This window comes from Eriocheir sinensis, chromosome 55 (genome assembly GCF_024679095.1).
Source record: "Eriocheir sinensis breed Jianghai 21 chromosome 55, ASM2467909v1, whole genome shotgun sequence".
NCBI lineage: Eukaryota > Metazoa > Arthropoda > Malacostraca > Decapoda > Varunidae > Eriocheir > Eriocheir sinensis.
This window is the reverse complement of record NC_066563.1, coordinates 5,044,743-5,069,572: the sequence shown is the minus strand read 5'-3', so window position 1 is coordinate 5,069,572 and position 24,830 is coordinate 5,044,743. Positions and strand designations below refer to the sequence as shown.

The window sequence follows — 24,830 nt, the reverse complement described above, 5'->3', positions numbered from 1 at the left end:
AAGAAAAACAGCCGGAGTTTACTTGTGCCATCTCCTCTGTGATTTGTTAGATTTGTTTCTTTGTTGTCGATGATGATTATATTTTTGTTGTGGCAAAGAATGTCGGTGCCTGAGTGTTTGTTTGTTTGTTTGTTTGTTTCTTTGTGGTGATTCTTCTTGTGTTGCCATGCACATATCGTTTGTCGGTGTATATAATTGTGTTTGTTCTAGTTTATGTAAGAACCTAGTAGTTGAAGTAGTAGTAGTAGTAGTAGTAGTAGTAGTAGTAGTAGTAGTAGTAGTAATTGTAGTATCAGTAGTAGTAGTAGTAGTAGTAGTAGTAGTAGTAGTAGTAGTAGTAGTAGTAGTAGTAGTAGTAGTAGTAGTAGTAGTAGTAGTAGTAGTAGTAGTAGTAGTAGTAGTAGTAGTAGTAGTAGTAGTAAAAGTAGTAATAGTAGTAAGAGGAGGAAGAGGAGGAGGAGTTGTAGTAGTAGTAGTAGTAGTAGTAGTAGTAGTAGTAGTAGTAGTAGTAATGGTAGTAGTAGTAGCAGTAGTAGGAGAAGTAAAAAGAGTCGTTGTTTTGTTGTTGTTGATGTTGTTCTTGTTGATGTTGTTCTTGTCGTTGTCATTGTCGTTCCTGTCACTCGTGTAATCGTCGTCCTTGTTTGGTTATTGATGTCCTGATGATCACTACGAGCTCTAGGGATTCCTGATTACTCTGATTCACCGCCCATTCACAAACCCTGCCACTCACGCTCAGTTACCAGCAGAGATGATTACAAAGTCCACTACTGTGCGTGGTGGCTTGATTCTTGGTGTGCTTTTGTCTATAACACGATTCTGACAATTTGAATAGTTTAGGTCATTGTATTTATTGAGTTAACGTCCTCCCCTTCTGCCTCGTGTGTATGTGTGTGTGTGTGTGTGTGTGTGTGTGTGTGTGTGTGTGTGTGTGTGTTATGTAAGAGCACAGTTAACGTTTTTTTTATTGTTTATCAGTATAGAATTAGCGCATTAAAATTAGAGTGTGTGTGTGTGTGTGTGTGTGTGTGTGTGTGTGTGTGTGTGTGTTATGTAAGAGCACAGTTCACGTTTTTTTATTGTTTATCAGTGTAGAATTAGCGCATTAAAATTAGATTGTGTATGTGTGTGTGTGTGTGTGTGTGTGTGTGTGTGTGTGTGTGTGTGTGTGTGTGTGTGTCTAACTCCCTCCCTTCTCTCTTCCCTTACAGCATAACTAAATAACACCCAAAAGCCGACCCTCTGATGTGCCCTTCCTCACCTCTCTCGGCAGACGTGGCAAGAAGAGCACAAGAGCGCGCCGACCACCGCCACCACGACAGAAGACAACCAAGAAAGCAGACCGACCGAGGAACTGCCGATAGCGATAAGCCGTAACGAGGAGGAGGAGGAGGAGGAGAGGGTGAAGGAGGAGGAGAAGACTGTAGGTGAGGAAGTGGAGAAAAAGACTGACGAGGAAGAGAAGCAAGAACCTGAAGGGAGTGAAAGAGATGACGGTGACAAAAACGAGACGGAAAAAGAATCATCTGAGACTCAGCAAGAACTCAGCGGCAGTGTTCCAGCCTCAATCGTGCCTAAGATCATTATTAGCAGTCCCAAGGAAGAACCAGAAGAGTATTTCAATGCAGGGCAAGGGGAAGAAGTTAATGGGGAGGCGAGTATTCTGGAAGATGAGGGCAACGAGGAGGAGAAAGAGAGTTACGAGGCTACACTTGAAGAACAACACAAAGGAACCCAAGACGAACAGGAGGAAGGAGGAAGAGATAACACAGAGAATGAGAAGGAGAAGGAAGATTCCACCAAACAACCAGAAGGCGATATTGGACCACAATCTAAAGAGGCGGATGACGTCGACGCTGATGCAGTAGAGAGCACAGACAAGGATGAAGGCCTCGGTAAGGGCAGCCACCTCCCACACCTCGACATATCACAGTTCGAGGGTCACTTCGCGGAGGCAAACGACGACCCGGCGTCCCCAGTGAGCGACGGGGGCGGCATCGAGTCCCCGACCTACCTTAACTATGTCCAGGATGATTTCGGGGGTCTGGATCTGGATAACCTTGGATCAGCAGCCGCGCGAGCCTCACCGGGGAGCGTCACGCCACTGGACACGATCAGCGAACAGGACGAAAGTGAGGACGAGAAGGACGAAGAGAAGCCCAGGAAGATCTCACTGCCGATGCTCTTCACGTCCAAGCTCTCCTCGGGAATGACCAACCTCACGGCTCTTTCCGGGGACGAGGACGCCGCTCAGGGCCGACCCACCTCTGAAGACGAGGCTCAGAACGCTAAAGAAGACAACACGAACCCAGACGCCGAGGACAAGAACGCCGAGGACAAGAACGCGGAGGAAAAGAACGCCACAGAGAGCGAGTCCTCCTCTGAAACTGAAACTGAGAGCGACAAAGAAGAAACTACCCCGGACGCCACTCCAGCTGCCAGCCCCGACGCCGCACGAGAGACCCCAGCCGAAGAAGCCCCCGTTAAGAGAAGGCGACGCAAGAAGGGTAAAGTCACGCGCAAGAAGCAGAGTCCCATATACCTCGGGAGCGGAGGTCGAACCTTCAGCAACCCGATGAGCTACCTCGGCGGCCCCAGCATCCAGTACGAGGAGGAGGAGGGAGAGGGAGAGGGAGAGGAGGAAGGAGGAAGGAGAGGAAGTCGTTATCATAGAGACAGCATTGCGTCCATCACCTCGCTGGACTAGAGAAGATTGACCTGTGTGTCTCGAAGAAGTCCTCGCTTCGTAGATAGATTGATAGATAGACAGATAGATAGATCCTTTATTGACCACAGACTAAGTTCTATAAAATATGTCTATACGTCATACATAGATTTGAATTTATGGTCCAAAATTAATTACTAAACATGCCGGGATACATACAAATTACAAAATGCCCCAAAAAGCTAGAAAAAAAAGTTATATGTATCAAGTCCCCATACAAGACCATTTTTAGTTAGATATTATAATTAAGGAACAAAATTCATGCTCTTTAACTTCAATATGAAAATGGAAATGATTGAAAAAGATGATTAAACTAATATAATGTAAAACGCCTCTGTAGAAATAGAAAAAAAAAGGGAAAAGTCAAGTAATAGGCAGAATCTTGTAATGTAAAGATTATTGTGAGACTCTTAGAAGACCGAGGCGTGGAAAGCAACTACAGAATTACAGGGCTTATTCTTTTCTTGTACTTATATGCTGTTGAGGCAAGCAGCGGGATAATGGTCGATTCTCTTTGTAATTCGTTTCTAGTTTGTAAAATAAGAAGCTCGCAGGTGATGGAGGTGAGCTTATAGCGGCTCCCAACACCGTCATTTCCTTGTTATCTGTATCTAGTTGTTATATAAGAAACTCGCACATGATGGAAGTTAGCTTATATATAGTGGTTCTCAACACCGTCATCTCTTTGTTATCTGTATCTAGTGTGTAAAATAAGAAGCTCGCACGTGATGGAGGTGAGCTGATAGTGGCTCCCAACACCGTCAGCTCTATGTTATCTGTATCCAGTTTGTTATATAAGAAACTCGCACATGATGAAAGTAAGCTTATATATAGTGGTTCTCAACACTGTCATCTCTTCACCTTCACGTTGTCAGCATATTGTTGTGTGTTCTGAGATAAGTCAAAGTCGAACAGAGGGAAAATGATGGATTCTTTGTTATTTGTATTTAGTTTCTTAAATAGGAAACTCGCTCGTGAGGGAAGTAAGCTTACAGAGGCCCCCAGCACCGTCATCTCTCCATCTCCAGGTCGTCGGCATGTTGTTGTGTGTTCCGAGACAAGTTAACTCAGAGGCTCAACGAAACATTCCTGTAAATACGTGTAAAGAGAGAGTAACAGTTGGTCGTCCTCGCGTGGACCATAGTGTTTTGTCGATGGTTCCCGAGGACGACCTTTGATTGTTCTTGTTGTTGTTGTATTCGCTGCATGGGCACGGTGAGTTGTTAGTGTGTTCATTAAACCGTACGATAAAAGAGTTTCCTTAAATCAACCTTCCCTAACGAACATATCAGGACACCTCTTCTCACGTAATTGACTGCTCTTTCGGCCGCCTCTTCGGATTCTTTACAGGAGCAGCGAGTAGCGGGCCTTTTATTATTGTTTCATTTTTTTTTGTGCCCTTGTGCTGGCGCCTTTGCTGTAAAAAAAATGGGGCCGTATTCTTAATTAAACATTTCTGCGCCCAGGCACACTCATTTGACAACCATACGAACTAAATTTAGCCTCAAGGAGAGTGTTTTCTGGCAAAGATTATGAGCGAAAGACAAGTTTAACCTCTGTGATAGTTTCTCCAATAAGGACGAAAACTTATGGAATCAATTCGCTCACATATGGAACAAACGCGATCACCTGTAGAATCAATTTGATCATTGTTTTTATTCCTGATTATCCTCCTGCTTCTCATATCACTTGCCATTTAGGAAGCAAGAAGACCTTTGTAATAGTTTTTCCAAGATAGGCGAAAACTTATGAAATCAATTCGTTCACCTGTAAAACTCAATCGATCACCTGTAGAACTAACTTGATCACTGTTTATATCTTCCGAGTATCCTCCTGCTTGTCAATATCCCTTGCCATAAAGAAAGAATGAGCACTATGTCAAGATTAATTGCTTTTAGGTTCGTATTTTCATAGGAGCACAAATCAGACCCACCCTGCTGCCCTCTAGCGGCGGGGCGGCGAGGCGAGGATATAAACACACGCCGGAGCGCCGGGAGGTGACCTACCGCGGGGCGGTGGTTTTGGGGGAGATGAAGGCGAGGAGGAGCTGCCTGAAGGTGAGAGAGAGAGAGAGAGAGAGAGAGAGAGAGAGAGAGAGAGAGAGAGAGAGAGAGAGAGAGAGACTGGCAAACAGATAGACGAACAAGGATAGATATAGACAGAGAAAAGAAATACAGACAAGGACGAGACATACTGGCCGACAAACAAACAAACATATAGACAGAGAGAGAAACAAACATTAAAAGTAACACATCGGTCAAAAGAGGCATAACTCGAAAAGTGGACATTTGCGACGGAAATGAGATACTAAATCATTCAATTCACTACATTTATCACCAGGACAACATGAACCACGTAAGAAAATCGTTGGTTGGGTGAAACTGTAAATTGTCCAACACATCTCATTATCACGTGACGAGGCAGCAGACAGACAGCCACTCAAACTCTTCACTAACGGCTAGACTCCTTACCTCACACCAGAACCCGCTTAAAATAACACCCAAAATTACATGACGCGTTATACAACCTTAAATAGACCCCAGTTGAGGCAGCGACACGTAGGCGAACTAAAAAGACCTAACAGAACAATCTTCGCATTACGACACGAGATGGAAGAGACTGACTAAGATAATACCCAATCATTTCGTGAGGGTGAGGTTTTTGCGGGTTGTTTCGCACTGGTCGCCGCTCATCACCGTGCAAGACAAGTGTTCCCGGTGCTTTGTGGCCGGAGCGAGGCGGCGGGGAGCGTTGAGTTATGTAGAGCGTGCGTTCCAGACTTCCCGCGGCCATCTGGCGAGGTGCGGAAAGGTGAGATGCGGCCGTGTTACCACCTGCTCGTTACTGGCAGATTCTGAGGGGCGACAGGTGGTTGGTTGGCTGCTGTGGGTGAGGAGGAGGTGGGGAGAGGTTGATGGGGCTGTGGGTGGGTGTAGATGTGAATGGGTGTGTGCGAACTTGAATTATCTCTAGCATCATTTTTTTCCTTTTCTTTACAGCGACGGGCCAAATTTGTGGCTTTACCGTGTAGCAGCGATGGGCCAAATTTGTGGCTTTACCGTGTAGCAGCGACGGGCCAAATTTGTGGCTTTACCGTGTAGCAGCGACGGGCCAAATTTGTGGCTTTACCGTGTGCAGCGACGGGCCAAATTTGTGCCATGATATAAACCCCCAAAATTAGATGATACATAATCTGATCACAAATGCTTTGACATATATTAAGAAATTATTCGTGTGAGGGGTGATTTTTTTCTCATTTTTCTCGCTTGGAGTGACCATTAAGAAACATGATCCCCGCTGCTACCGGGTTGGATTGTTGGAATATATATTTTTTTTATGGAGCGTCTGTTTCTGTGCATTGTTTGCTAGTTATTAAAATGTATCAAGCAATTAGATTTAAAAGATATAAGAAAACGTATCAGTAGACTATTTTTTTCTGAGCCAGCAACGAAATCCATCACCACTACCGAAAAGCAATCTTGACATCAAGCTACAGATGACTCTATTATAGTTTCTCATTTGATTCCGCCGGTTAAAGCTCTGCGAATATTCCTGTCCGGGCGGGTCACTTAGAGAGCAAAGTGACGGTGGCGTTAGGTTTTCAGTGTGACAATAAAACAAGTAGAAGTAACGTTATGATATGGAATAGCTGTAATTGCTTTTATATTATTATTGTCAGCGAACTAACCGTACAAGTACCGTTATGTGAAATGGTTCTACTTTATTATCATTATCGTAACCTCACTAACCGGACAAGTAACGTTATATGGAGTAGCTGTACATGGTTTTCTTATCATTATTATTACCGCCTAACTAACCGCACGCTGCTGATGGTGACTGCCAGGTAGACTATTTCAACGCTGGCGCCACTTATGTGAACCAACAGAGACGTAATTCCCTCTTTGATAATGGAGAGAAAATATACTGTTTCAAATCCTTCGCTTCTGTAAATTGCATCTGTTGTATTTCACAGTCGGAGAAATTATTGTTTGAACACGACATGGAAAAGACGACGTGTTAAAGTGTGAAGATTTTTTTTTTATATATTTTATACGTTACGGGCGTCTGCCATTACTGTATTAGCCATGGCAGGGGAAATACGACGTGTTACAGTGGGAAGAATGAGCTTTTTGATTCTTTCTTTCTCTTTTCCTTTTTTTTTTTTACGTTCGGCCTGTTGCAGCGATAGGCTAACTTGGTAGGGCCTGGTGGTCGGCCCAGCCCGCTTGTGGTGCAGGCAAGTGTTTATAGTGGCGCCATCTTGTTTGGCTCATGGTGACACAGGAACTCCGCTCAATCATGGAGAGTTCCGCTATAGTCCTGGTTGATAGGTGGTCTTCAGGACAGCATGTGGGCAGTTTTAAGCCACTCGGCGATGATTGAAAATTGTCAGCTTGTAGCAGCGGGCGGGACGTGAACCCGGGTCCTCCAGAACACTAGGCCCGCACGCTGACCACTCAGCCACCGCCTCCCTAACAGACGTTTGTCACACATTGTTTTGTTACTGAAAGATACAAACGTTCCTCGCCGGTCGTCGCGTCACGGGGCGGAGCAGCAAGTGAAAGTGTCATGTCGGGAGGAAACGAGGGAATTTAGTGGACCGTGAAGGGTGGGATGCTCTCTCTCTCTCTCTCTCTCTCTCTCTCTCTCTGCAATGGTATAGAGAAAGAGAGTGAGTGAGTGAAGTGAGCCGGAGAGTTACAGCATCAAACCAACGAGCGTGTCAGCGAATCAACAAACTGCTTCACGTGTTGAGTGTTGCCATTCGCCCGTCTGTCAGTCTGTCCTTAGCGGCGTTGGTATTCCTGAACGCTTCCGCCTCACACATCAACTATCTCCTAAGACCAAAAAGGAGATCAATCGGGTTCTAATGAGTGGTTTCTTTGATTCACGGTACAGAGGAAGGGTTGAACTAGCACCAGGGTCATTCAACTACCCATGGAAATGCCTACAACTCCTACGAAAGCCTTGTCAATTAGATGAGCTTTTGTGCGGCGAGATTGTGTCTGTTTCGTGTTCCTGTCCTGTCTCACGTCCCTGCCCTGCGTCCTAATCTGCTCCCTCTGACATATTTATCCGGGTAGTTTCTCTTATTTGTAGTCTCCTGTCTGTCTCTCTTCTTCCTCTCTCCCTCCTTCTTCCTCCTTTTCCCCCTCCTGTTCTGTCTCTTCGTAGTTCCTTCTTTGTTTCCTGCTTTATCTTGTCTTCCCATTTTCTATAATTATCTTCCTTGTTCCTTCTCCCCTCTTCCTTTTTTTCTCTTTTCATTGTCCCTCCCTCTCTTCCTTCTCCTCTATCCCTACATCCCTTCTTCTCTTCCCGTTCTCTCCTCTCCTTTTATCCTTCTCCCTTATCCCTCCACCTCCTCCTCTTCTTCCCGTTTTCCTGTTTCCCGTTTTCCTTCTCTCATGTTTCCTTCTTCTTTCCTTTCTTTTTGTCTATATTCTTCTTTCTCCTATTCCTTCTCTAATCTCTCTTTCTTCCTTCTTTCTCTCCTTTCTATGCTTCCTCCTTCTTCATTCCTTCCTCCTTCTCTGTTGCTACTTCCTCCTCCTTCCCTTCTCTCCTGCCCTTCATTCCTTCCCCATCCTTATTTCCTTTCCTATCCTACCTTCGTCTTCTCCCCCTCCACCTGACCCTCCTTCCTTCCTTCCCCTTCTATTGCTAACTCCTCCTCCTCCCCTTCTCTTCTACCCTTCCTTCCTCCACCTCCACCGATGGGAATCACTCCCCTAGAACTTGGCACAATCGACGAACGGGATGTGAAAAAGTACATAGACAAACTCGAAACAAACAAGTCCACCGGACCCGACGACTTGTCACCCAGGCTGCTCTAGGAACTCAAGCAGCAAATCCTCAAGCCACTCACCGCCATCTACAATCAGTCCCTACAACAAAACAAAGTCCCGAAAGACTGGAAACAAGCGAACGTAACACCGATCTACAAAAAGGGAGACAAAAGCAGTGACTTGAAACAAACAAAACACTGCAAGTCCGCCTGTAAGAAAGCCAATACAATGCTCGGGTTCATATCGAGGAACTTCGAATACATGACGCCGGGAGTTATGTTATCCTTGTATAATTCGCTGGTAAGGCCCCACCTGGAATACGCCGTGCAGTCTCCAAATTACAGGAAAGACATTGAATTACTTGAGAGAGTACAGCGCCGCGCCACGAAGATGATACCATCACTGAGGACGAAGCCCTATGAAGAGCAACTCGAGCGACTCAACCTCTTCACGTTGGAAAAGAGACGACTGCGGGGAGACATGATACAAGTCTTTAAGTACCTGAACAAGCTCAGCAACGTTGATCACTCCAAGCTCTTCATGCTGCAAACTAACCTGAGAACAAGAAACAACGGAAAAACTATTCAAGCAAAGCGATGCAATACCGACATCGGCAGGAGTTATTTCTCGAATAGAGTTGTTCGCCACTGGAACAGCCTTCCTGCAGAAGTGGTTAGCGCAGAGACCATCAACTCCTTCAAGAAACGCATTGATCGCCACTTTGCTGCATCGGGAGTGAACTGAACGTACCCAAGAGTAGGTGCACAAGTGCTTTAATCCTTCCCTGCAAGCCACTCCTGTGGCAAACGGATTGATTAAATCACTGAACGCAGGCAGCCTAGTAATGAGCCAACAGGCTTTCTGCTGCCTGCTAGTCCATGTTTCCATGTTTCCTCCTCCCCTTCTCTCCTGTCCCATTTTACCTTTGTCGTCTTCGCTTCCTATCCCTTTTCCTTCCTCTACCTTCTCCTCGTCTGTGTGTTTCTTTCCAGTTTGCGTGTTACCTCCTAGACACACATCTTTACCCTCTACTTATGTGCTCTCTTATCACCAGGGGAGAGCGAGGAGCGTGTGGCAGGTAAGGGGGACGACTCATAGCCTGGCAACACCTGGGCAGCTCCACACAGGTGCCTCGCCCGCCGTCGTTGGTAGTCGCGGGGGTAAGCGGCGGCTAGGATGTAGGGGCGGCAAGGGAACGTGATCAGGCGTATCTATGTGGAGCGGAGGAAAGAGGGAGAGAGTAAGGGAGGGAGGAAGGGAGGGCGAGAAGTAGGTCGGGGCTCCCTACACCCTCAGACTAACGGTTCCGCGGCCTAGCGTTCCGCATTCCGATTGATGAACGGGACCAGGAAATTTCTGTGCAACCGAGAGACGCATCCTCGGCGTCTGGCGGCGAGGCGAGGCGAGGCGCGGCGCCCTTGGCCTCGTCCTCGCCGATGTGGGTTCCCGGGGCGTCGCGCGGAGCTTATGGGCCGCTGACAGTCCGCGTGACCGCCCTGATTAATGAGGGAGCGGCTGGGTGATCATTTTCTTTGCCTCGTGCATCGGTCACACGCGGTTCTAATTGAAGTATTGGAGGCTCAATGCTTGTGGCTCGATGCTTGTTTATGATTGTATTGGGACGAGTTGCTGTGACCCTTTTGAACGAAGAAAAGGACACTTGACCATTACTTCACCACCTTGTAGCACTGATTAAGGTGTTGGCGTGTGTTTGTGGCTCGTATCAGTTTGTGCTCATTTTTAGGTGCTGCCAATAGCGCCGTCAGACTTTCTTTAGACTCTCAGAAGACAGAGTCGTGGAAAACTACTACAGAATTATAGGGTTTATCTTTTTCTTGTACTTCTCATATGCTGTTGAGGCAAGCAGCGGGGAACTGGTCGATTCTCTTTGTAATTCGTTTCTAGTTTGTAAAATAAGAAGCTCGCATGTGATGGAGGTGAGCTTATAGTGGCTCCCAACACCGTCAGCTCTATGTTACCTGTATCTAGCCCATTAGTGGCGCAGGCGAATTTTGTTTTTAGTGTCTGCCGTGAGGAATGACTCGCTGTTTGGAATTTATGGCGAAATGAAGACCGTCTCCTATAAGCCCATCAATTAGTACCGAGTAGGTGATCATTACGTTATTTCCTCGTGCCTGTGTCATAAGAGTTGCTAATTAAGGTGTTGGTGTCATTAAGGGCTTGTTACATGTTTAGTCTGATTAGAAATTATGATCAGACTGAAACTGACCTCTCTTTGTTTTTTTTCTTTTGTCGGAGCAGCGTCTGGACGGAATGAAGGAAGGAGGGGTCAAATAATGGAAGGAAGGAAGGAAGAAGGAAATGAAGGGGCCTTTTTGTTTCTGTTATTTTTGTTTTTGTTTGTCTTTTGTTGTTGATTCTTGCCCTTGAGCTGCCTCCCCTTGCAAAAATATATAAAAAAAACTAAAACCTGTAATTACGAAAAGGATCATGACCATTAACTTCCTGCCATATGTTGCTCTTTTAAGGTGTTACTTTAGATGCGATTATGGGCCTCAGAGTAACCTAACATTATATAGATGGAGAGGTGGGGATTATTAAAAGCATTCAAGTTATTTATATTTAGATCATCTCCTCCTCCTCCTCATCATCATCATCATCATCATCATCATCATCATCATTATCAGCAGCAGCAGCATGCATTGCGAAGTACTGACTCATAGTCATTTTTGGTCTGATGATTGTTTGGAGGAGGAGGAAAAGGAGGAAGAAAATGGAGGAGCAGGAGGAGGAGGAGGAGGAGGAATACACACAAAGGAACACAAAGGAAGAACAAACAACAGCAGACCTGATGGTACTTACGAGGCTGTTTGTGACAAGCTACACTAACTATCTAATCAAAGGTGGAAGATGAAGGACAGCAAAGGCGAAGGCTCCTCCCCCCCCCCTCCCCCCACCCCCCATCCCTCCAGCCAAAGCTGGCAGGAAAGGAAAAAGAACAATGCAGCATGGAAAAACTGCATGGAAATTATGTAGGAAAACTGCATGGAAATTATGGAGGAGGAGGAGGAGGAGGAGGAGGAGGAGGAGGAGGAGGGAGAGGAAGAGAGAGAAGGAGAAGGAGAGGAGAGGGGATGGGAGAGAAGGGAAAGAGTAAGAGAAAAGGGAAGGGGAGGGAGAAAGAAAGGAAGGAAGAGCATTGTAGAGGGGAGGGAGAAGCAGAGAAGGGAAAAGGAAAGGAAGAAAGGAGAGGGAAGGGGAGGAGAGGATGGGGGGGGGGAGAGGGAGGGGAGGAAGAGAAAGGAATGGCAGGGACAAGGAAGAGCATTGGAAGAAGAAGAAGAGGAGGAGGAGAATAAAGATGATTGAGAAGCAAAAGGGAAGTGGAGGAAGGGAGACGATGGGAAAGGAAGGGGAGGAAAGGGAGGGGAAGGAGGGAAGGGAGGGGAGGGGAAGGGCACTGGTCTTCTTCATGTGTTCGTCCTGTCCAGTGGCGTCATCTAGTAGAGGGTTTTGTCTCTAGCTCACCCCCTTGACCCACATCCCCGCTGGTCTTCTTGAAACCACTAACTCAGCCCCATACTGCCCTCCCTCCTTCCCTCGTATTTTCTTCCTCTTTTCCCTTTTTCATGTTTTCTTTCCTCATTCCTTCTTTCATTCTTTTTCTCCATTTTTTCCTGTCATATCCTTTTTTTTACTTTCATTTCCTTCTTTCAATCTTTCTTTATCTGTTCCTTCCTCCATTCCTTATATGTCTCTTTCTTCCTTCCTTTTCTCTTGCCTTTATTTTTTCCTTCCTTTCTTTATTTCATCCTACCATTCATTTTCTTTCATTCCCCTTTCATCCTGTTTTTGTATTTGCTCTTTTCTCCCCTTCCTTCCCCTTCCTTCTTTCCCTCCTTCCTACCTTTCTTCCTTTCTTTCTTTCTTCCCTTTTTCCTGTCAAGCGTTTCCTCCTTCATTCCCTTCTTCCATCCTTCCGTCATTTGCCCTTTCATCCTCTCATCCTTCCTTCTTCCTTCATTCATTCATTCATTCATTCATTCATTCCCTCTTTCATTGCTTTCTTCCTTCCTGTCACCTCCTCTTGGCTTCCTTCCGCTCCTTCCTCTCCCTTTCCCTTACTTTTCATTCACCATGCATACGCCCTGATTATATGGCTACTCTCTCTCTCTCTCTCTCTCTCTCTCTCTCTCTCTCTCTCTCTCTCTCTCTCTCTCTCCCGCTATGGTTTATTTCTCTATAATGCCAGAAAGTATAAGGGATCGGAGTCTCCGCATGATAGAGGGTTGAATGGCCTTTACCGTAACCCAGACAGTCGGCGGGTGACATTGAACCCATTAAGAGAGGCAGCTCCCGACGCTCCTTCCTTCCTGAGCTACAAAAACTTGATCACCTTGAGCGGGAAAAAGTTGATTCCGCTTCTTTCGGGTTTTACCTTTTTTGTCGCTTCAGTTTTCTGTCGTCCGTGGTGAGGTTGTGTTGAGGGGGTGGAAGGGGTTGTGTGAGGGTGGGGATGGGAGGAATAGGGCTGTGGAGGGGAGGGAGAGGGGGGAGTAGGGTTGTGGAGGGGAGGGAAAGGGGGAATAGGGTTGTGGCGGGGAGGGAGAGGGGGGAGTAGGGTTGTGGAGGGGATGGAAAGGGGGAATTGGGTTGTGGAGGGGTAGGGGATAGGGATTGTATGTAAGGGGGGTTGTGTGGGGCTGGGGGGTTGGTGTGGGTGTGTTTGTGTGTTTGTGTGCGTGTGTATCATATAGTTTACATGTATGCGTAGAGTTTTTAGAAGAATCCATCACATTTTCTTATTATTAATCATTTGCAATCGTGTATGTTAATAATAAGGTGAAGCAGGTGTAAGGTGAAGGATTATATAAATTAAATGTGATAATTTACGAGACATTATAAATTAGACTCAATTCTTCAAAAAAAAAAAAACGAAAGATGGTAGAAGAAATATGTAAGAACACTAAAAAAAAAAGAGATAATAAAATAGCAAATAAAAATAAAATAGAACCACGAAAATATGTAAGACGAAAATACGTGAGAAAACACAAACAAAAAACATGTACATAATAAAACAAGAAACAATACATAACTAAACAAATAAATAAACAAAAAAATAGATAAAAATACTTCACCAAATAACTTAAAGAGATCTCACAACCACAACCTAACAAGAGACACACACACACAAAAACAAAAACAAAAGGCCAGAGAAAAAATCATAAGCAAAACAATGCAGGAACAAGTTTAGTGGGTCAGTCAGGAGTGGACGAGAGGCGGCGGGTGGAGCCATCTGTCGGGGGCGCCGCTGACCACACATCCGCGGCGCTGGAGGGGAGCCGTTTGTAGGGGCGGGGGGGAGGGGGGGAGGGGACGGGGGCTAAGAGGTGGATCATTTTGGCATAGGTCCCACTGTCGCACCGTTGCCAGATTATCGTACTCAGAACATCATATTTATCATCAGTTTCCGAGGCATGACTACTGCAAAGAAACACCAACAACTAACCAATATAATGCTAACTATGAATGAATCGAGTTACTAGGGTGGAGGAGACGGTATTTGGGTAGGAAATCAGGATATGTCAGAGCCTAAGTACGACAATCTGGCAACGTTGCACGATAGGCTCAAGGGGTTAGTGTGATGGAGATGAGCACTGAGGCCACGCGTAGGTATGGTGTATGTTCCCAACCTTAGAATTATTACAGGATTGAGTTATCGTTGTTGAGAGGGAAGAAATGTCATGTGAGGTACTTCTTTATTTTAGAAAGAGACCTTATTTTTTTTTCTTTTTTTTTCTTCTTCCTCTCTTCCTCTCCTCCTTCCATCTTCTCTTTATTTACAACTTCCTTACTTTCTTCTCTCCTTCTTTGTCTTTTTTCTCGTTCTTTTCTTTCTTCTTTTTTTTCTTCTTCCATTCGAGAGGAAAGGAGATGAGAGAGAGAGAGAGAGAGAGAGAGAGAGAGAGAGAGAGAGAGAGAGAGAGAGAGAGAGAGAGAGAGAGAGAGAGAGAGAGAGAGAGAGAGAGAGAGAGAGAGAGAGAGAGAGAGTTGTTGTTCTGTTATCGAAGAGAATGAGAGAACACGAGAGGGAAGAAGGATGTTGCATTAGGATGTGTGACCACGCAAGGAGGGGGACTAACAAGGAAGAGGTATTAGGAGGAGGAGGAAAAGGAGGAGGAGGAGGAAGAAGAAGAATATAAAAAGGAGGAACAGTGGAAGCTTATGTGTGTTGTGGGGGTGAGGAGAGGGGAAGGGTTATGAGTTTTTTTTGTTTTTTTTTTTTTTGTTTTACAACAGAGGAGACAGCTCAAGGGCACAGAAAAAAGGAAACAATGATAAAAAAAAAAGCCCTCTTCTCGCTGCTGTTTAGTGCGAAATAGAAAAAAATAATAGTTCATTCATGTATTATTTTTGTTTGTGATTTTTTTTTTTTTTTTTTTTTTGCGTCGTCATCGTGCGGTGCTGCTCTGTCTACTTTCTCGCGGCGGGGAAAAAAAATGATTAATCAGTTTGTGGAATACGTGACAAACAAGAGCGGAGAGGAAACTTTTACGTACACACACACACACACACACACACACACACACACACACACACACACACGCATATAAACATACAAACACATATACAAACACACACACACACACACACACAAATATACACACACAAAGAAATAACAAATAACCACACAAACTAACAAACAAACACACACACAAACACACAAACACACACGCAACAGGTGGCTCAAGTTCACCGCGTCACACACACACACACACACACACACACACACACACTACTAACACACTGCCCTCTCTATGGGAACGGCTAGTATATATTTATGTCTCCGCGACCACAAAAAAGAGACGAGGGAAAGGCGACCAAACACCACCCCGCCAGAAGACCTTAAATTCCTACCTAAAATAATAACACAGCAGCAGCTCCACTTACCTGTCTTTGGGTCACCTGCAAGGGTAATTAGGACGCGTGTGGGGGGCCATTCCGCTCGTTGATTATTTGCTATTTGACTACGGCGAAGAGTCAGGCTGATAGAGCAGGCCAAGGACAAAACAAGACAAAATTAAGACAAGACAAAGACTACAATGCGATACTCCTATACAGTTCTTTTGTTGGCATGTTGGGTTTTCCTCAACCTAACTGCTTCAAAAATAGAGGTAGTAATTGCCTTCCTTCGTCTGTGTTTCCTCCTGCCTACGACTTCAACTCATTCAAGAGGAGAGTATCAAGACAACACCTCTTCGCCCGAAATTGACCTCTCTTTTGACCTCTTGTTTTATCTGCCTTTGTTCGGAGCAGCGTCTAGCGGGCTTTTGTTGTTGTTTTTGCCCTTGAGGAGCCTCATTTGCTGATGAAAAAAACTGAAGGGCATATACAGTCAGTACAAGAAGGGGAGTTGATGAAGTTATACGCCTTTGACGCGTAAAAAGACCTCCGCAACCCGTCCCTATAATGAGACGGTCGCAGCTCCGGTGGCTTCCTGTCATGCCGGGGGAGCGGGAGGACAGGCAGGAGGCGGGGCAGTGGGTGGAGCCTGCAGCCCGGCCTCTCCCTCCTGCCGGCGACGGTGCTGGGGCGAGACGGCGCCTGAGGGCCATCACGTGACCCCCGACGCACCGACAAACCGCTGACGGAGGGAGGCAGGCAGTTGTTTCTTCCGGCCTGGCGCGGGAAGGGAAACAATCCGCCGAACAGGGGCCATACTCTCAAACCCTTCAGCGCCCAAGCACGCATATTTGACACGGTTTTCCTAGGAGTGTGGGGCATTTCCAGGGGTAGTTTCATAGACCTGGTGGTAGTTTGACCCTTCTTCTGTACCGTGAACCTATAAAACACTCATGACAACCCAGTTAATCACCCGTTTTGACCTTTGGAAACAGATGATTTGAGAGGCGGAAGCGTCTGAGAACACCGAACCTGAATACCTTTAGCTTCCCGTAATTGGTTCGGGCTGATGAATGGAAGACGATTAACCCGCGTGACCTTACCTGTTACCTGCCCTGATGCCTTAATTAGAAGCGGGTCCTTATCATTACCTGCCGTGGGCGCCTTCCTCTATACCCTCTCGTTAGCGGAATAAAGAAGCATCACCTCACACGCCGATACGGTTGTCAGTCACGCGTACAGATCAGTCACGAGGTTATCCAGTCACGCCATCACTCAGTCAGTCAGTCAGCGATACATTCAAACTCTTCAACCCGGGTGAATGAAAACACGACTCTACCTTCACTTGTTAGTCGTGCAACCCGCCAGTCAACAAGCCACCAGTTACTTCGCTTAGATAATTGAAAAAGGGATGAAACGAATAAGGAGGCGGAGGAGGAGGAGGAGGAGGAGGAGGAGGAAGGAGAATGCATAGGAAAAGGATGAGGATAATGGACGTGTGTAAATGGGGGAGGGGCACACACACACACACACACACACACACACACACACACACACACCACGTAACATATCCATCTCATTGCGTCATATTTTTTTCATGTATTATAATCTATGCAAAAGTGTGTTATATATTCAAACAGATGGGGGAGAAGTTGATGTGAGAGAGAGAGAGAGAGAGAGAGAGAGAGAGAGAGAGAGAGAGAGAGAGAGAGAGAGAGAGAGAGAGAGAGAGAGAGAGAGAGAGAGAGAGAGAGAGAGAGAGAGAAAAGGAGAGAAAGAGGAAAAGAATCGTCTCTTCAGCCATAATCACTTGAGGCAAGAAAGCGTGCACTCCCCAGTTAACAGATGTTCACCACCACCTCCACCACCACCACCACCACCTCCACCTCCACCACCACCACCACCACCACCACCACCATCAAGACCCACTACCATTACCACCCTCTATATAGTTCCTCTTTTTTTACATTTATCTCTCTTTCTCTCACTATATCTATCTGTCTGTATCTATCTATCCATCTATCTATCTATCATTAAGTCGTATGGGTGGCCGTTTCATATAATTTCACTTAGACACACATCACTTCGTCAGGACCATAGTATCAGTGTGGTCCTATCATCTATGTAACTCTGTGTAACTCCCACTAAGGAATCCTCACTGGCATAGGATTAATAAGGTTTCTGTTCTCAATCGTTGTCACAAATACGATAATCATGATTCAGCTTCGGTTTTCAGCTTGAAGACAAAAGAAACACATTACCCCATCACGATATATTTTAAAGATAAGGTAAAGTTGAGTGCATACGCTTGGCTACAGTGCTCATCTCCGAACCGTCGACCCTTTGAGCTTTGAGATATGTTTTGCTGAATGAAGATACTAAAGGGAGAGAGATACAGCGCCTGAGGATTACCCGGGAACACTTACTAGTAGGTCGGTTTTACAAGGCACTTTCGCTTCTCACATCAGCTATTTCTAAAGGTCAAAGAGGGGGTCAGTGGGGTTCTAATGAGTGTTTCTTCAGGTTAATGGTGCAGAAGGAGGGTCACACTAGCACCAGGGTCATAAAACTACCCCTGGAAATGCCCACAACTCCTATGAAAGCCTTGTCAAATATGTGTTCTTGGGCGACGAAATGTTTTATGATACGACCTTAAGTGGCTTCTTACATCAACTATTTCTAAAGGTCAAAGAGGGGCTCAATCGGGTTCCAATGAGTGGTTCTTTAGGTTCACGGTACAAAAGAAGGGTCAGACTACCACCAGGGTCATAAAACTACTTCTGGAAATGCCCCAAACTCCTAGGAAAGCCTTGTCAAATAGGTGAACTTTGAAGACGAAATGTTTAGTAACGCGGCGCTATTCATTTTTCTGCATCGGTAAATTTCCTTTCACTCTCGTTTGTTGTTTTCGTGTGTCGCAATGCCCCGCGGAGGCTCGTAATGGCCCGCGGATTCTCGCCTCGACTCGTGTGTCCATTTCCCGCGACTTTCCACAGTAATTTTCTTCAGCGGGAAGCGGATTGATAGAGATTGATAGAAAAATGGAGTGGACATGAACGACACAACTCACACGATCTTCACACACTTTCTTTTCTCTCCCATTTTCTCACGTTTTTTTATAGCACTTTATCATTATCATTACTTTACTATCACCGTTATTACTTACTATTACTACTATCACTTGCCATTACTATCAATATCAACTATTACTACTATTATTTCATTATCTATAGTTTTTTTACAGTAAAGGAAGCGGCTCAAAGGCATAGAATAAATGGAAAAAAAGAGCCCGCTAATCACTGCTCACATAAAAAGAAATATAGAGAAAGAGTAATCTATTTAGTACTTTTATTTATAGTATAGCCTGTTTTTGGTTACCTCTCATAAACGACTCCATCCTCTATATAATAAAACATATATATAAAAAAGAAAACTTGAAACACTGGGCAAAAAACTAAATTATATGTCACCGGTTAAATTATGCTTAAAATCACATGTATTTACCTTTGAAATTATGCACAAGGTTACTCTTAAAAAACACTCGCTTCAAGAGACTACAATTACCCGCAGAATCAACATCAAGTGCCATTATTAAGTCTGCCTCAAAAATGCTTCATAATTGACTTCTCTTTTGGCCTCTCGTTCTATTTTCTTTGTTTCAGCAGGGTTTTTTTTTTTTTTTACATCAAAGGATACGGCTTAAGGACAACAAAAAGGGTACAGAAAAAGAGCCCGCTACTTGCCGCTCCCATAAAAGTATAAATTAAAGAGTAGCCAAAAGAGAGGTCAATTTCGGGTGGAGAGGTGTCCTGATGCAGTCCTCTTTATTTGCTGTTGTTTTTGTTTATCGCCATTTATCAGCCTCCCCTGCTGTAAAAAAACAAATCTTCTTGACCAATATGCATCTTCAAGCCTATTCCACTAGCATTATTCTCTTTGATCAACAGTTCTATTTAGTCTCCTGCCAACCACTTACTCAAATATATGTTTCCAAAAGTATAATCGAAAGCACACTGCAATACATCATCCCTGCTCGGTGGATGGGTGCTGTCTCCCGCCACCTGTCGTCTACCCCCCACCCACCCTCCAACACCATCCATTCTCGCGGCGCTGGCTAGAAAGCTCGGGCGGTGTCTCGTTTTCACTTCCTGTCGCTAAGCTGAGTGGCCGCGCTGCTGCTGTGTCTGCGGGACCTATGGGGACGCGAGGGAGTGCTTTAAAAAAAGTTTCCCTCGTAGGAGTTTTTATTTCTCCCGCACCTTAAGTTTTTTTTTTTTTATGGAAGCAGTGTTGGTGGGTGGATATGCCGTGCGCTGGACACTGATTAATTATGAAAAGTCTATACAGTAAGGACTTCAGTTAACGAATTCCCTCCTTTCCTCCATCCTTCGTTCCTAGCCTATCCCTTCTCTCTTTTCCCTTACCTCCCTCCTTCCCGCCTTCCTTCTTTCCTTCTCTTTCCTTCTCGCCCTCCCTCTTTCGTTCCTTTCTCTCCTTCTTGAAACTTGAAACTTTGGTCAAAAACTGAATAACATATCACGAGTTAAATTATGCCTAAAACTATATGTATTTACCCTCGATATTATGCACAAGCTACTCTTAAAAGGCTGTTCATACGCTCAAAACAGTTATAATGAAATCACACTCACTACAAAGACTGCCATTATCCTCAGAATCACCTTATCAAAGTACCGTGAAGTCTTATCCATTCCTTCCTACCTTCTTCCTTCTCTCCTTCCTTCCTTCCTTCCTCCTTCCTTCCCTCCTTCCTTCCTTCCTTCCTTCCTTCTCTCTCCAACTTGCCTTCCCTCCATCTCCTTCTTGTCTTCCCTCTTTCCTTCCTTCCCTCTCCTTTCCTTCCTTCCTTCCTCCTTCTTCCCTTCCCTCTTTCCCTCCTTCCTCTTTCTCGCCTTCCCTCTTTCCTTCCTTCTCTCCCCAACTTGCCGTTCCTCCTTCCTTCCCTCCCTCTCCTTCTTACATTACTTCCTACTCTCTCCTTGCCTTCCTTCCTTCTACCTCCCTCGTACCTTCCCTCCTTCCTACACTCAAAGAACTCGGTCCCACGTATGGAGTGCTCCTACTCTTATTTCCTCCCCTCTCGTGCGTATCAGACCCCCCTCCCATACTTTTCCCTCGCCTCTCCCCGAGTTTCTAATCCCCACGTCCTGTTGGAAGGGTTTTCTCTCGCGCGGTTATTACTGTGTTCACCGCCGTGGCAGAAGCAATACACGACTTTCAGTTTCACCAGCGCGTTTTGAGTCCGTCCGTTTTATGGGTTGATTTAGGGCGTGGCGTGTGTTGGTGGTGGCTTGAGGCTGTTATTTTTGTTTTTGTTTTGTGTTATGTTGTTTTGAGTCTTGGCGCGCTGTTTGTTTGTTTTTCTTTCTGTCTTTGTTTTCCTTCTTTTGGTTTGGTTTGTTGTCATACCTCGATTTTTTTTTCTTTTTTTTTCAATTTATTTATCTGTTACATTTAGTTAGTTTTACTCGTTTTGCATTTTTTTTACAATGATTTATTTCTATTCCATTTCATTGTGTTTTATTTATGCATTTATTTTATTTTCTTTTTTTCTTTTTTGAGGGAACCGCTGCCTCTAAACTCTTATGGTGGGTGTTTGATTCCGCTTACTCCTGATAGATAACTGGATTACTAAATTAATGTATATAGACCTATACTTCAAGCAAAAGGAAGTTATTAATATGACTTGCTTCGGGTGCTTTGTGCGTATGTCTGTATTTAAATAAACAAAGAAAGTAAAAGCACAAAAAATATATAGATTTCAGTGAATAAATAAAATAGATAAATAAGAAGATAAACATGAATGACATATAGGAAAACTTTTATCAATTTATTATCTCACCTTATAATCATTAACTACGTTCTTCGAGTAAATATATGTATGAATAATAAATGCGTAATTAGATAAACAAATAGTATTACAATCGTAAATAAAATAAATAGTAAAATAAATACACATAGAAACACCCATTCATCTCCATTGTCACGCATCTCCTTCCCTACCCATCCCTTCCCTTGGCATCCCTTTCCTACCCATCCCTTCCCTACCCATCCCTTCCCTACCCATCCCTTCCCTACCCATCCCTTCCCTACCCATCCCTTCCCTACCCATCCCTTCCCTACGCATCCCTTCCCTACCCATCCCTTCCCTACCCATCCCTTCCCTACGCATCCCTTCCCTGCACATCCCTTTCCTACCCATCCCTTCCATCCCTTCCCTATCCCTTTCCTACCCATCCCTTCCCTACCCATCCCTTCCCTACCCATCCCTTCCCTACCCCTCCCTTCCCTGCACATCCCTTCCCTACCCATCCCTTTCCTACCCATCCCTTCCCTACCCATCCCTTCCCTACCCATCCCTTCCCTACCCATCCCTTCCCTACCCATCCCTTCCCTACCCATCCCTTCCCTACCCATCCCTTCCCTACGCATCCCTTCCCTGCACATCCCTTCCCTACCCATTCCTTTCCTTCGCATCCCTTCCCTGCACATCCCTTCCCTACCCATTCCTTTCCCTCGCATCCCTTCCCTGCACATCCCTTCCCTACGCATCCCTTCCCTATGCATCCCTTCCCTGCACATCCCCTCCGTTACCCATTCTTAATCCCTAGTGCTTGAGGTTCCCGCATCCCCAGCCTCCTCCATCACCTTTTTTTCTTCTTCCTCCTCAGGGCGTCTGCCTCCCCGCCGCGCCTTTGTCCCCCGGCGCCAAGGGTCTGCGCGCCTAAGTGGGTCAGCAGGTCACAAGCACTGTCCCGTAGGCCTCACCTGGCGGGCACACAGGTAAGCCGGCTCCGATTTCTCACGCCAGTCTCACCTTCCATACATTTTCTCGTCTGTGTTATTTTTTTGTCTTTTACCTGAATCTTACTTACCCTTCGTTCTGCCTTCGTCCTTTTCGTTCCTCCGAGTCCTCCTTTTCATCCTCATCATACTTTTTTTTTGGTTTCGCCCTTAGCTCACAGCCTTGACCTAAAAAGAATTGGAGGTACACCGTCCTAGGCCCGTTTTAGGTCTCAGGCCCAAATCTTGACTTAATATTACCCGATTGGAAGGAGAGGATTACGTTTCATGCCTCGGGGATTAGAGAATGAAACTGAATAGTCATCGATTCTTCCCTCGCCTTGCCTTCCTTCCCTCCATTTCCTCTGTCCCCATCCTCTACGATATGGAGAGGGACAGCGAACTCATTATATACTTACGCGAAGCACATCAATTATTCTAAACTTTCTCTCTCTCTTATTACTAGACCTCACTCTCTCTACCTTTCCCTCCTCCTCCTCCTCCTCCTCCTCCTCCCCTACATCACATCCTCCCCCTCCAGCTCTCCCTCGGGCACTCGTTTACAGACAGACAGACAGACAGACAGACCACAACACAAACATCCCCTTCAGCCTATGGAAAGTATTCTCAGGGAAACACTATACTCTAAGGGCCCCGTCTTTCCCCTACAGTCAAAACTCCTCCTCTCTCTTCCTGGTCTTTCTCCTTCCTCTAATTATATACAGGAAAGTTAACGGCATACCTGGGCGTGTCGTTTAATTACCTACCTGTCGTTTCGTTCACCGCTCGCCCCGTCAGTGGTTTGGACTCAAGTAAAAAGGTATTGTTCGTCTCTCTCTATATATCGCCTTTCTCCTCTCACTAATAACAGGTAGTGGAGGAATTAACTGACGTACGTGGATGAATTCAGTGCTGGTCAAGTTTCCCTAACCCAGAATATAAGCTCAAGAAGGGTTAAATAGAAACCAATAGTACAACTTGGTTCTGTTTTTTGTTGATAGCTTCCTTGAGGTTAGGCATTCCGTGTCGTCTCCGCCAGTTCTTCTCCCCCGCACAGTTGCTATCCATATACAGGGGCATTGTCCGCTTATTAAGAAAAGGAGCATACGAAAAGGAGGATAAAACCGGTCGCGTGACAGGACAAAAACCCGTATTCTCAGACTCTTTCAGCTCCCAAAACTACAATTTCCAAAAGTCGCAAAGGAGTCTGATCGCTTTTTCTCATGACGTTTTCACATTCACGGTGCAGAAACCTTTTCAAACTATCCTTAGCCTCATAAAGCTACCCTTGGAAACACTAACACAACCTCCACGAAAGCCATATCAAATGTAGGTGTGTAGGCCTGGAAATGCTTGAGGGTATGGGCCTAAAGGGAAGGTTTGGGGGACAACGCTTGGGCCTCCTCTGACCCACTTCAAGCCCAGTCAAGGACGAGGCAGATCCGGGAGGAGTAGAGAAGGGCGTAGAGGACAGGTAGACGCCAGTTGTGTGCCCAACGGGGGTCGGCAGGAGGGAGAGAGAAAGGAGAGGTAGGCTGGGAGAGGGACAGGGCGGGACAGCTGGAGTGAGACGTGAAGGCAAATAAGAGGAATAATAGGGTAGAGAGAAGGTGAGGGAGGGAAAGGGACCATGATTAGGGTTGAGAGAGAGAGAGAGAGAGAGAGAGAGAGAGAGAGAGAGAGAGAGAGAGAGAGAGAGAGAGAGAGAGAGAGAGAGAGAGAGGAAGATAAAACCCAGGAAATAGATAAAAAACGTACCACATGAACTTAGTAACAGTGGCGTGAGAGGCAAGGTGAGTCTGGGTATGAAGAAAGTAAAGGTGTTTGGGGACGAAGGGGGGGGGGGAGAGAGAGAGAGAGAGAGAGAGAGAGAGAGAGAGAGAGAGAGAGAGAGAGAGAGAGAGAGAGAGAGAGAGAGAGAGAGAGAGAGAGAGAGAGAGAGAGAGAGAGAGAGAGAGAGAGAGAGAGAAGTAGAGGAATAGAGAAAAGGAAAAGGAGAGAAGAGAGGGTGAGGGAGAGAATTTGGAGATGAACGAGACAGGGATAGAGAGGAAGAGGGAGAGAGAGGAGAAAGAGGAATAGAGAGAAAGGAAGAGAGAAAGAATTAGGAGACGAAAGAAACAAGAAAAGAGAGATGTAAAAGAGAGAAATGAGGAGGGGAATAATGGAAGAAGAGAGTACAAACAAAGAATAGTGCAAAGAGAGAAGGAGAAGGAAGAAAAAAAGAAGAAAGCAAATGAGAGAAGATAAGTTAGATTGGAAGACAGGAAAGCAGAAAGGGGACAAAGTGTAGCTACAAAGAAAGGGAGAGAAAGAGAAAAAGAAAGAGGGAGAGAGAAGAAAGGAGAAAGAGGGATAGGGCAAAGCAGATAAGGAGGGCTCAGAATATACGAAGGAGAGAGAAAGAAAGGGAGAAAGGAGGAGGGGACAGAGTAGGTACGGAGTAAAGGTTCAAGACGAGCGAGTGTTTGGAGGCTGGAAGGGCCCTGAGGCGACTCCCGACCTACTTGTGTTGTGTGCCTGCGCCCATAAACCTAGCGGGGTGGAGGTGGTGAGGCCGAGACAGCCGACCTAGACCCCATAAATAAGGGTTCGAAAACAGCCAAGACCCCCCACCCCCCCACCCCCGAAACCCTTCAAGCACGATCTGA

The 24,830-nt window shown here is 45.6% G+C and overlaps 2 protein-coding genes across 8 annotated transcripts in view; both read left to right on the top strand.

The window, feature by feature from the left end:
- LOC126983946 (axotactin-like) overlaps nucleotides 1-3,978 on the top strand; it is a 52,558-nt gene extending 48,580 nt beyond the window's left edge. For 5 of the 7 annotated variants that reach the window (XM_050837203.1, XM_050837201.1, XM_050837202.1 and 2 more), the window contains one exon: nucleotides 1,274-3,978. In XM_050837203.1, the coding sequence (XP_050693160.1) occupies nucleotides 1,274-2,707 (1,434 nt within the window). In that variant the 3' untranslated portion in view covers nucleotides 2,708-3,978. Of the gene's footprint in view, nucleotides 1-1,211 lie in introns of all 7 variants that reach the window. The other 2 variants (XM_050837206.1, XM_050837205.1) reach the window with 1 other exon arrangement.
- Nucleotides 3,979-4,110: 132 nt separating this feature from the next.
- Nucleotides 4,111-24,830, top strand: part of LOC126983947 (uncharacterized) — a 50,782-nt gene continuing 30,062 nt past the window's right edge. The window contains exons 1-2 of the mRNA XM_050837207.1: nucleotides 4,111-4,782; nucleotides 22,068-22,179. The gene's annotated coding sequence lies outside the window, so the exon portion shown is untranslated. The remainder of the gene's footprint in view (nucleotides 4,783-22,067; nucleotides 22,180-24,830) is intronic.